Source organism: Leptidea sinapis, chromosome 31 (assembly GCF_905404315.1).
Source record: "Leptidea sinapis chromosome 31, ilLepSina1.1, whole genome shotgun sequence".
In the NCBI taxonomy this organism is placed as follows: domain Eukaryota; kingdom Metazoa; phylum Arthropoda; class Insecta; order Lepidoptera; family Pieridae; genus Leptidea; species Leptidea sinapis.
The window spans coordinates 10401770-10414929 of record NC_066295.1 but is presented as its reverse complement, the minus strand read 5'-3'; the positions used below and the strand labels follow the sequence as shown (position 1 = coordinate 10414929).

The 13160-nt window shown below is 32.3% G+C and overlaps 3 protein-coding genes across 3 annotated transcripts in view; all 3 read left to right on the top strand.

Moving 5' to 3' along the window:
- Window positions 1-4917: 4917 nt before the first annotated feature.
- The window catches only part of LOC126974060 (transcriptional regulator ATRX homolog), a 46663-nt gene continuing 38420 nt past the window's right edge, over window positions 4918-13160 (top strand). The window contains exon 1 of the mRNA XM_050821444.1: window positions 4918-5101. The gene's annotated coding sequence lies outside the window, so the exon portion shown is untranslated. The remainder of the gene's footprint in view (window positions 5102-13160) is intronic.
- The window catches only part of LOC126974132 (persulfide dioxygenase ETHE1, mitochondrial), a 132511-nt gene continuing 124831 nt past the window's right edge, over window positions 5481-13160 (top strand). Inside the window, exon 1 of the mRNA XM_050821563.1 lies at window positions 5481-5484. The gene's annotated coding sequence lies outside the window, so the exon portion shown is untranslated. The remainder of the gene's footprint in view (window positions 5485-13160) is intronic.
- LOC126974076 (eukaryotic translation initiation factor 5B-like) lies at window positions 5549-8366 on the top strand. Its single transcript, XM_050821477.1, has one exon. The coding sequence runs from the start codon at window positions 5844-5846 to the stop codon at window positions 8175-8177; it is 2334 nt and encodes a 777-aa protein (XP_050677434.1). The 5' UTR covers window positions 5549-5843; the 3' UTR covers window positions 8178-8366.

Below are 13160 nucleotides of genomic sequence, written 5' to 3'. Positions count from 1 at the left end.
TTGGTATCAAATTTATTTAATAATCACACCGGTGCAATGTTTAAAAAAAAAAAATTTAAATTATTAATTAAACATACTCCTGACTGAAATTTGTTAGGCAACCCATATAGGATATATTTATTGGCATATTTAATAACATAAAAAATACGTCTCATTAAATAAGCATCTCGGTGAAGGTCGTTGTATAGCGGGATCTTAGACTAATAGTTTCTATTCATTCAAATTTAATCAATGAGGCACGCCAGTGAGTAATCATTGAAACTCGCGTCGATCGAGCATCGACACGAGTTTACACAAGCGACTGCTGGCCGGCTTACTTACGATAGCAATAGTTTTAGAGCGAGATAGAGAGACGTTTAACGATTGGTCAAAATGTAAGTGTTTTTAGTATTAGTATGTAATTTCTTAATTTGTAAATAATTTTTATAATAAGAACTGTAATTGGTTTACTAGTTTTAAAGATTTTGTGTATCTGAATTAATATTAATATTAATTATTATTTTATATTAATTAATTAATATTAATATAAGCTTTCTCCCTCGTACTATAAAGCTGTGGAATGAGCTTCCTTGTGCGGTGTTTCCGGGACGATACGACATGGGTACCTTCAAAAAAAGCGCGTACACCTTCCTTAAAGGCCGGCAACGCTCTTGTGATTCCTCTGGTGTTGCAAGAGAATGTGGGCGGAGGTGATCACTTAACACCAGGTGACCCGTACGCTCGTTTGTCCTCCTATTCCATAAAAAAAAAAGTATATATTCCTCATACTACTCAAGCAGTTGTTTTATTTCACCTCCAAACACTCAGTCTCTGAAAAAGTTACAAATTTCTTGCCTGCGGTCACGCTCGAACTGCTTATGATAGAAGCCACACTAGGGCAGCTTGGCAGGATGTTGCCACTATTTTCAATACTGTGGGCAATGGCTGCATTAATAGCCTAAACACATGATCGGAATTGGTACGGTCGAACCATCGGACGCGGTCTGGTATCGGACCAAATACGATGGTATGTCGCATTGTCCATCGCACAAAATATTATTATTACTGTTAGCCGGACGCCGGAATTACATCTTACGACACAAAGTCACATACTCAACAGATGATTGGGAATGTAAATGAAGTAAACACAATAACGAAAAGCATGTACTGATAATTACATTTATTTTTAAAGGACCATAACCATTACCAATTAACCATACCTCGCCAGGCATTAAGACCGTATTGTAATATAGACTGGCATAGTGCGAAGTAAACATTTAGTAAACATTTTACATCACATGCGTTTCTAATTGTCTTAAATATGTAAATCAATTTTCTTACGCGATTAGTTAGGTTAGGTTGGAGATATGTTCTTTCCACTGAAGGTTTTGATCTACTATTACACCGAGATACTTTGTCGAATTACTTCTAGTGATTGGTTCGCAATGACAAGTACTCAAGTTGCTACATGTGTATGCTTTAATAATTACGGAATTTGAAGAGGGTTGAGTATTGGCGTTTATGGAAAATGTGAGAAACTTTGGTTTTTTCGATATTAAGTGTCAGTAGGTGATTATCTAGCCATGAAGTTACTGCAGCTTCATTCGCTGCATCACTAACTTCTTTCCAGGTATTTGATCTGAACAGTAAAACGGTATCATCAGCAAATGTTATTATTTGGCCTTTTGTCATTTGCAAGTTACAGAGGTCATTAATATAATTTAAGAATAATGTGGGACCCATAACCCTACCTTGAGGCACACCGTAAGTTATAATTTCTTCTTGGCTTAGACTGTCATCAATTTTAACAAGCTGTTTTCGATTTGTCAAGTAATCCTAAAAGAGTTGCAATGGAACTCTTCGAATGCCTAATCTCTCAAGTTTGTTTAGGAGGATAGGAATATAAACACTATCAAAGGCTTTTGCTAAGTCTAGGAATATGCCAATGCATTTTTTATTGTTATACAAGTTTTCGACAACATACGAAGTCAATTTATCAAGTGCGTCACTCGTAGAAGTATTTTGTCGAAACCCATATTGTTTGCCTGAGAGAAATTCATTTACCTCTAGATATTGTTGTAAGCGTGTGTTTACTAACTTTTCCAGTTATTTTGAGAAAGTTGGCAAAAGAGATATATGTCTATAATTTGATACTTTATTTCTATCTCCTGATTTGTATATAGGGACAGTAATTGCCTTCTTAAATGCATCTGGAAATATGCCTTTAGATAAACAAGCATTAAATATAAGTGTCAAGGGGTTCACAATGGCAACAGCAGCTTTTTTGATAAAAGATGTGGAGATCCCATCCCAACCCGAACAGTTCTTTGATTTTAATGCACCGATAATTTTTTTTACTTCCATCTCATCTGTTGGCAAAAGCATAAAGGAATTTAATGGTCCACTAGTTGTGTTTTGTCTACTTTTCTTAAATAATTCCAACTCATTTGTGTGTTTCCTAAGCAGGATAGAGATAGCCAAATTAGTACCAACATTAACAAAATACTTATTAATATTATCCAGTGCAGCTTGGGAGTTTGAATTAGAGCATAATAACTCCGATGGAACTTTAGTTTGTATATTTAAATTACAAATTTGTTTAAATAATCCCCACTGATTTTTGACATTGTATTTGGCTTTTGCTAATTCTGATTCAAAATAATGTTTTTTAATATTTTTTATTAAATTATTACATGTATTGCGATAACGTTTATATGTTATATTTAGAGATAAGTTTTCAGGATCCTTTCGGAGGTTTTTGTGTAGTTCATCTCGATTCTTCATACATCTACAAAGTCCCAGTGTAATCCAAGATTTGATGGCTACCTGTCGCCTAGGTCGCTTGTATTCATGTCTGTGGATCAATAAGATTTCTCGAATAGTATTTAGCAACATGTTTGTCAAGTCATTTGGTTCATCTGTAATGAAGAGTTCTTCCCAATTAATCTGCTTAAGGTCGCTGATTGCAGCCTCATGGTCGGTCTTTGAGAAAGTTGAGTTTATTCTCGTTCTACTGGTTATTTTGAGAGGTAACGATAGCATAACACTAAATTGGTCAGTTAGCGTTGTATGACAAACAACTGTAGAAGTTTTGAGTTTTGATTTAACAAAACAGTGATCAAGGCAATTTGATTCTCTCGTTGGAAAGGTATGTGTATCAAGAAGGCCATAAGATGCCAATAGATCCATATATTCTGAAAATTTTATGTTGAGTTTTTCCGATACTATGTTGATATTCATGTCGCCCACTACGATAATGTTTTTAAATTGTTTAAGACTGGACAAGATTTTCTCAAGAGATTGTTAAAAGGGATCTAGATTTCCAAACGGTGGTGGCCTGTAAATCGATATAACTGCTAAATCATTACTTATTGACGTAATTAGGAAGTTGGCTTCTCTACAATTATTTGGTTCATAGACATTTGCATGTATACCATGTTTTAAATACAAGACGATGCCATCGTTTTGATTTAATTTGATTTTGTATGATAAGATTTGTATTCTTTCATTTCTGGGGTGATTGAGTTTTCAGATAGCCAGGCCTTCGTAAGAATAATGAGGTCAAAGGTAATATCTAATCTAGTAAGAAGGACAGAAAATTCTTCATAATTACGATTTAAACTTCTAATATTTTGACTTACAACTGAAAAACTTTTTTGGCTAGGGTTGAGTGCAACTTTGCAGTCTTCAGCCTTGTCAATTTCCATAGCATCGCCGACATTGACATATTCGTCAATGTCTATTGAGAGACTCTATATATCAACCATATGGATGGAATTGCAATAGAAATTTCTAATGAAGAAGAATTGTTAAAAAACGTTTGTGTGGTAAAGGTTAATATAACATAAATGGCTTTCTTAATGATACCACAGATTAGGAATGGAGTGACCGTCCTCAGGCGATTTATAAGTTTATAAGTTTAATTGTACAAAATTACTTTGTAAAAATATTTTTTCGATGAAAAAAAAGCCCGCTGAGTTTGTTGCGCCCGTTTTTCTCAGGTCTGAGGCATTCATTTTGGAATGGGTGGTAGTTTTTGACTTTTAATAAGTGATGTCACATCCTATTTTGAATAAAAAATTGAATTTGATGCTTGTCCTTCGATGAGCTGACTACTGGTGATCAGCATGATTCTATGACTTGATGTACATGAATGGTTCTTATCAGAGCTAATATTATAGGTATATAAAATAATATGTTCTTTTAAGAACGAATCTTTCGGCATACGCTTATTTCAGTTAATATGCACGATTTATATTTCTACGATCTATAATGCAACGAAGGTATTACGTTGCAAGTTAGATATTAGACGTTTATATTAATTGATTTAAGTGGTTGTAGGCGGTGATCACTAACCACCAGGTACGTAAGCTCGTTTGTCATCCTTTTCCATTAAAAAATGTATCTTTTTGATTAAAAAGACAATGTATCTCAAGAATAATACATATTATAATTATTTATTAGATTGCTTAGTGCGAGTGCCAATGCAATCGATTTACTTAAAAACATAAATGAACGAAAATGTAAATTGAAGGTTTTACAAACGGAAAATTCAATGTTTGTTGATAATAATTGCTGCGAAAAACTAAAATCCTTTCTCTGTCTTATGCGTTAAATGATATATATGTCTATCTCGCTTGCACATATTAAGTGTGAAGCTACTTCGAAAATACCACAGACAACTATTCTTTGGATAAAAAGCGATTGAAAAATTCTAAACTTTTAATCGTTAGATAAACAGTAAGTGAATTTTACTCTCTTGATAGTTATCTGTTGATTTATCTGAGAATTGAAAAATGGTCCCCAAGTTTAATAAAAATAAGTTCAACTAATTTGATATTCAATAAAATTTACATCGTCTTTGGTAGCTTTTGTAGTTCTTGAATGTCTATTCTACTCAACTTGCTCTAGCTCTACTTTGTCTATGTCACTTTTTCACGACTGTTTTGGATAGTTGTCTACTTCGCGTAAATTGCCGAATTTTCGGTCAAAGAATTGTAGAATGTATGTTATCTAAAAAATATGGTAAGGCAATGAACAATGGTGTAAAATATATGTGTTATTGGAACAGTTTCCTTGAATAGTGCTCGATATTATGCCAGTTCAGCCATTTACATGAAAGGTGAGTACAAAAAATCAGTACCTCTAATTTTTTGTTTTGCCTGAATTACAGTTATATTCATAGGCATGCAATGGAAATGTTTTCATATACAGTGTCTACGTATTATTCTTATTGGTTTCTGTTATTAAAATTTTGTAAAACTACGCATAGGCTTTCAATAATTAATTTGTATATATACCTATGTACTGCACAGTACCGCTATCATATATACCTTATATATATATATACGTAATTTTCGCGGCCCTAGAATACGGAATGTGAGAAACACTGAATATAACGCGGCCAAGTTAGGTTGCCACTCACTAATCATTATTTGAATCTGTTATACGCAAAAAAGACAGATGTTTCTGCCTGTGGTAAAAAAGCACTAATACTTCCGATCTTTATTTCGAGATCGCAAAATATTGGAATTATTAGATAGGTAGATTCATATTATATTTCGAAAACATATTTTACGTTTATATTGATTTTTATTTATTTTGTTCATTGGATGGCAAATTACCACTGCGCTATAACGGAACGATATTAGCCGATACTTCTAACTTCATGTGTCAGTTGAAAATAAAAATGGCGGGTTGTCTGTGGTTTTAGACAATTTTACTTGCTGGATTCTGGAAACTGTGGCGTAAAATGTTTCTTTTGTACGAGTGTGTAAATTTTTGATGCCCGGGCTGTACGTTATAACTAAAGTGCAAAAAAGTACAACGGGAAGTAATAACATACGGATTAATTATAGAATGAAATGGGGGAGTCGGCGGCTATTAGCAATGTTCTTTGCGATGCTATGGAATATTTATTGACGTTAGGAATTAATCTTCGCCAGCGATCTGAACTTCTTAAGGTTAAACGCATACGAAAAGATAAATTATTGAATGTCCATGCTGTTAAAAAAGCTGCAAGTAAAGTTTTGAATTTATGTGAATTGTCAAAACAGTCGATTAACAACGTTCAGTCAAAAGTGCAAAACGCATTGACATATATAAATAAGGCGCAAGTGAATATTTTAAGCGGGAACAGTTCAAGTTCTGATAGAAATACATCGCGATATGAATATTTTAAATATAAGTCCATGACATTAAAAATTCGCTCGAAAATTAATATAAAACACTATACATCAGTAAAAGTTTCGGTTAAGTCGATTACAGCTTCTGTATTAGAAAAATACCCAGTTTACTATGACTGTGCCTTATATCGAATAAGAAGAAAGGCAACTCAATCAGAGCAAGGAGAAACCTCGTATAGTAATTACGATGATATTGAGAATGATTATGTACCCAGCAAATATGATCAAAATGGTCAAAAAACAAAAAGTATTTCAAACAGAGATATTCCAAAACAGTCAGAAAATGAATGCCAGGATGGCCACATTCTAAAAACAAGTATGGACAATGCTGGTCCTGAAGTCACTAATAAAGTGACTGATGATAAAGAAAAAACTATACAGGACAACTTGAACTTAGACAAATGTAAAAACAAAGAAGATACAGATACTAAAAATATAGAAGATAATGATACACACATGATCACTAATAAAGTGACTGATGATAAAGAAAAATCTATACAGGATAACTTGAACTCAGAGAAATGTAAAAACAAAGAAGATACAGATACTAAAAATATAGAAGATAATGATACAAGTAGTAGTAGTATACAACGGAGTAATCCAGAGAAAAGAAAAAGTACAGATAGTGATGATATTATTGAGATTCATCCTAAAATGAAAAAGAAGAAACATAACAGAACCATAGATTCTAGTTCAGATAATGAAGTGCCAATATGTAAAACAAATGGAAACAACTTGGATGTAGAAAAAGCTTCTGAAAAAAATGAACACATTAAAATAAGTAAAAAAACACTTCAAAAACAAATTTCAGATGAAGATAACTGTTCTTCTGATTTTCAAAAAAAAACTAGTGTAGAAAATTGTAGTTCAGATAATGAAGTGCAAATATGTCAAGATAAAGAAAATGGAGACAGCTTGGACATTGAAAAAGCTTCTGACAAAAATGAACACATTAAGATAAGTAAAAACACACTCGAAAATCAAAATCCTGATGAAGATAACTGTACTTCTGATTTTCAAAAAAAAACTCTTGCTGAAATTAATGAGGCCAAAAGTTGTGAAAGTGACAGAAGTGTGGATTCAAACTCATCCAAAAAATCATTCATTAAGTGTGTAAACATTAACATGCTATTAAGGCCAGATGTACTACCAAGTAAAGATTCTAGTAACCCACTAGAATTGAGTTCATCAAAAAAGGAGAAAACTTCTCAAAAATTTAATGAACGATCAGGTAAAACGTATAGTAGAAGAAACAAGAAACAATCAAAATCAGATGATGATAGCTACTGGAAAATTAAACGGCAAGAAGTAAAGTCTTTTAAACCAAAACAATTTACTATAAATATAATCAGGCTGCCTAAGTTGACTATAGATTTTCTCAGAAAAGAGAGTTTGAAAAAAATCACACAACAGGATACTGTGGTGTGTGAAGTGTTGGATGAGATAGAACAGAAAAATAATGAGAATATGAATAGTGATATTGATAATTCTACCAAAACATGTTCTAAAATAAACGTAACAAATGAGACTATTGATGTAAATATTGCTAAAAAAGCATTGCTTGAAGCTTCATCATCTGATAATTCAGATGTAGAGAAGGATATTAGTAAAAGTACTGAAGGCAAAACTATTATGATACAGGAAAAAGAGAAAACCCCAGAAAATACACTGGAGTTGAGCCCTGTACAGGATAAAATTAAATCAAGTTTATTGAACTCCTCTGATGAAAATTCAAGAACTCCCATTAAACATAAGTTATCAGTTTCTAGAAGAATGCATATGAGGAAAACTATGCAGGCAAAGAAAAAAGTTATTTATTCCAGCTCTGATACCGAAGATGAACTATTAACAAATGCCTTAAATGCAATTAAAGATAAAAGATCAGCAGAGAAAAAGAAGCAACAGGACAGGTCATCGTCACTTGAGGCTAACACTCCAATTGACGAGGCTATGAATGTGAATCATAATAATACTGATGAAACTAATTCCACATCAACCAAGGTTAGGACATAGTTATGTATTAAAAATTATACATCCTAATGTTAATTGTACTAGTGTTGTTATATAAATAATGTAACTTTGTTGATTATAATGTTCAATCAAAAATAATATATCCATAACTTGTAATGTAAGTTTATTCTATCTCCATTGCATTCTTAAAATTGTCTTGTTCTTAAGATTAAACATTTGCTGATTTCAAGATTATGGTATTTTATTTATCATTTGTAGGGACTTGATAGGGTGAAAATATAAATGTAGCAAGACTTCTCATATAAAACAAATGCTAATTCCAGATGGACCGTCATAGTACTAAATCAAGCAGTGGGAGTAAGGAAACTAATATGGAGTCTGATAAAGACATTAAAGGGTAATAATTTCATTTAGGCTTGAGTTGGTGATAAGCATTTGATTTATATGCACTGTAAATTAAAAAAAGTGTATGGGTGCAATGAATAATGCCCAGATTGTCTGGACTTTTTAGGTATTTATGATAATTTGAGTCATTAATAGAATCTTATGTGTTTGCAAAGTCAATGTGGGAATTTAATTATTTGCATTGTGTTATATTGATAGATTTGAAACTAATTTGTTTTATCAGCATTACATAATTTTATTTTATTAACTAACCATCCCTAAAAATAATAATATGCATGTGTGAGACAAAAACTATTTTGCTATAAACAAAATTGACAATCTGCAGAGAAAGTTAACTTTTTAAATTCAATATGGTATTTAACACCGATAATTGGTATAAAAAAGCATTCAGCTCAAAAGCTGCCTAAACTTGCATAAATCAGTGCTGCAAAATATTTATGAAAAGGTTAATTTTAAACAATTTGTAATGGTAAATTTCAATCTATATATATATAAAAATGAATTGGTGTTCGTTAGTCTCGCTAAAACATGAGAACAGCTGGACCAATTTCGCAAATTTTGGTCTTGAATTATTTGTGGACGTCCAGAGAAAGTTTAAAAGGTGAATAAATAGGAAAATGCTGCTAAATTAAATAAAAACAACAAATTTGTTTTTCCTTTGATGTGTCCATACATATTTCTATGAGAGAATTTATTGACGCACGGTTTGACAGTTCTGCTGTGAAACAATTTCATTACAACAGCAGGGTGCACATCTTACGAAGTAATTTTTGATGTTATGATATATTATTGACAAATTCATATAAAAACATTATTTTAATTATTACTAGCTGACCCGGCAAACGTTGTTTTGTCATATAAATTATAATTCACGCGATAGTTTTATAAATAATAAATAGCCTATGTGTTATTCTGGTGTGTAAGCTATATTAGTGTAAAGTTTCATCAAAATCCAATCAGTAGTTTTTGCGTTAAAGAAGTTCAAACATACAAACTTTTACATTAATAATATTAATTTATTATATACAGAACAACCTCTGTCGGGTCAGCTAGTATTTGATAAAAATTAAAAATCCATATTTTGCTATAAAACAATAATGTTGGTTAGGCCGCTTTTGTGCTGACTACCTAAATTATAAGCATTTTTTATCTGAATGATCAGATTCATATTAGTTGTTATGGCATGTGTGCATGTAACATAACTCACACACAACAGAAGTACATTCATCTTCCGCATGCTGCTGTCTCACTTTTAAATTGTAATGCAACATATACTTCTTTACATTGTTTCTCTAATATATTTATGTATAAGTGTATTTATTAATGGTTCCACATGAAAATTGTCATGGGAGTCACATGTCGCACCAGATTTACTTTTTTGGTGCCATATTTGAGTAATGCCATGTAGTCTGACCACACACCATTGTCACTATATACGGTTCTTAGTATGGGTTTTGTCTTCAGATATAATATGAATAATAATTGAGCCTTTAATTCTGAGCTCTTACAGATTATGTTTTATTTTCATTATTAGTTTATTATTATCCGCTTCTATAATCTAGTGAGATGCGCGTTATTTAAAATATTCTGATTCAAGTGAAAGGGCTGGCTGCCAGCGAACGAAGCGGCTAGCAGAAAGAAAATTACACCGAGTATGATTTGATGAAATGACTTTAAATAATGATAATTTCAGTGCACCAGAACTGTTCATAATGTGATATTTTCAGTCACTTTAATTTGTTACTTTTATTTGTTTTCTTGAACAATAATGAACACCAAACTCAACCAGGGCCAAAAGTGAAAGGCCGGTGGAGTGGGGACAGCCGAAGACTTCTCCGTGTTGTTAGTCAGCGCTAGCATGCTCTACCCGCTTATTGCATGGCTCGTCTCTGTATACGGTGGGAGACATCTTACGTATTCTAATTACCAACGGCCAACGATATAACGCAACTCGCGTCTTCTCGTGTACAATGGCCGCAAGCGGCGCACCATATGCGGCGTCTGTTCTACCCTGGAAACTGATGCAGATGCGATTAAATGGCCTAGGCAGAATGTTTCACCTAACATAGTTTATGCCTATCCAATTAGGTGAAGTACGAAACTATCAATTTTTCCACGTCACATGATTAATGGGAATATCAATCAGACCATGCGCTCTATATAATATTGAAGCTTTACACAATGTAGTTTATAAGTACATAGGTATATACAATTTTACCAATATTTGCTTAGAGCCTAGCCTAGAGTAACTGGTGCCTCCAAAAGCTGTATTGATAACATATTTACCAATTATAAACCCTTTGGTAAATTAGCCTCCTACAATATTGAGGTAAAACTAAATAAATATATATAATTTAATATTAAAAAGTTTTTGTTTGTTCCTGTGAATAATAGGCAAATGGAGAAATATAGAGGTAATGTGTCAGTAAAACACTCAAATTTTTATTCATATATAATATTAAACCCAATGAAATGTTTGATATGTTAATTAAAATAATAAAATAATTATAACAGTTTGCTTCTATATTTACTTCTAAGACAGTCAACTCAGGTGGTCTCTTGCCATTTAATGATTGGGGGCAACAGCTAGCATTCATAGGAGCAGACAAAGACTTTATGAACTACATACTGAGAGATCATAATATTATAATCATGATGCATCTTTTCTTGAGTATGTTAAAAATACTCTAAATTATATAAAAATGTTTGTTCTATTGCAAAGTCTATGCATATCAAACAATTAATTAAAAATGCATCAAATAAAATAAAGATGACTCGGAAAGTTATTAACTGGGAATCCGGAAGAGTGAAAGATCACAACATTGAATAAAAATCTATCATTAATTAATACAATAATTCTCACTCAGCAGGAAGTTGCTACTGCTTTTGAGATTTTTTTTCTGACATTCCATTTTCTATCACAATTACTCTTGTCTCATTCATTTCTTCTGGAAAATGTTAGAGAATAGCAACAATTTTTTTCAATTTCAGCTTTGTAAGCCCTGAAGAAATAACTAAAACTTTTTAATCACTAGACATGAAAAACACTGCTGTTATATGGGGAATTTCTGTTAAAATAATAAGTTCCATAATTGATGTCATAGCACCAAATCTTGCAAAAAATCTTTAATAATTGTATTAAACATGGCATGTTTCCTAACCTTCTGAAAAAAAAAAGTAAAATTACACCAATATCAGGGTGCACTTCTGACCTGACAACTATATTTTGATTTGATATCTAAACAATAGAATTCAGAAGGTCAACATGAATGGCAGGAGATCTCCTGTGTCTCCTCTCAGTATGGGGGTACCACAAGTGTCTATTCTTGGACCGATCCTGTTCCTTATCTATATAGATGATCTTCCTAATCTTATAGAAAAAAAACATACGGTAATACTGTTTGCGGACAACACTGCACTGATATTCAAAGTGAAAAGAAACCAAGTTATGTATGACGAAGTAAACTGTATTCTATCTGACATCATGTCCTGGTATAGGGCTGATAACCAATTGTTAAATAGCAAGAAAATGAAATATATAAAATTTACAGTACCAAATGTCAATGTAGTGTTTTGTTAAACTGAGAGTTAATAAAACCTGTGGAATCTGCTATCTTCTTGGCATACTCTGGATTCCAAATTACAATGGGGAAATATTGAAAGATTGGAGGGCAGACTTAGTTCTGCAGCATATGCAGTTGAAAAGATTAGACAATTAACTGACATAGATACGGCCCAACTAGTTTATTAGTTATTTCTATAGTATTATCCCCTATGGTATATTCCTACGGGGCAACATAGCCGTTATTAATTCAATATTTGTGCTGCAGAAGAGGGCTATTCGCGCTATTTATAACCTAGGTCCTAAAGAATCATTGTTAGCAAAATTTAAAGAAATTAACATGTTGACTGTTCTTCTCAATATATTCTTGATAATGTAATGTATGTTCATAGGCACATAAGTGAATTTTCTAGAAACTGGCATAACCATAATGTTAACACCAGGAACAGACATAAACGTATAATGCCTACTACTCGGCTAAGTCGAGTTAGTGAGTCTTATGTGGGGTGTTGTATTGCTTTTACAACAAGATCCTAGAAAATGTTCAAAATAAAAGTATTGTAAGTAAAACATTTGTGTGGTAAAGGTTACTATAACACAAATGGCTTTCTTAATGATACTACCGATTGGGAATGGAGCAACCTCCCTCAAGCTATTAAATAATAAATGTAATTGATTGAATATTGAATTGATTCCTTTGTAACCATATTTTTTATGAAAAAAAGCATGCTGAGTTTGTTGCGCATGTCCTTCTCAGGTCTGAGGCATTCTTTTTGGAATAGTTTTTGACTTTCAATAAGTGATGTGACATTATTTATTATTTTTATTATTATGAACATACAGTTTCTTCTTAAAATAATACAAAGTCCTGTAGACAAACTGTGTAAACAGTTTTACATCAAGCGAGTCTCATAAAATAAATCTTAAAGCGTATTTTACAAATGTTACTACAACAATAAATATTGATTCAATAGTTTTTTAAATTTATTTTTGTTTGGTTCCCGTCTGATGGCCTCTGGCAAACTATTAAGCAGATATGGTATTCTTTTCTTTAAAGT

Coding starts and splice junctions, on each gene's coding strand:
- LOC126974076 (XM_050821477.1), top strand. CDS start 5,844: ATGGGGGAGTCGGCGGCTATTAGCAATGTTCTTTGCGATGCTATGGAA.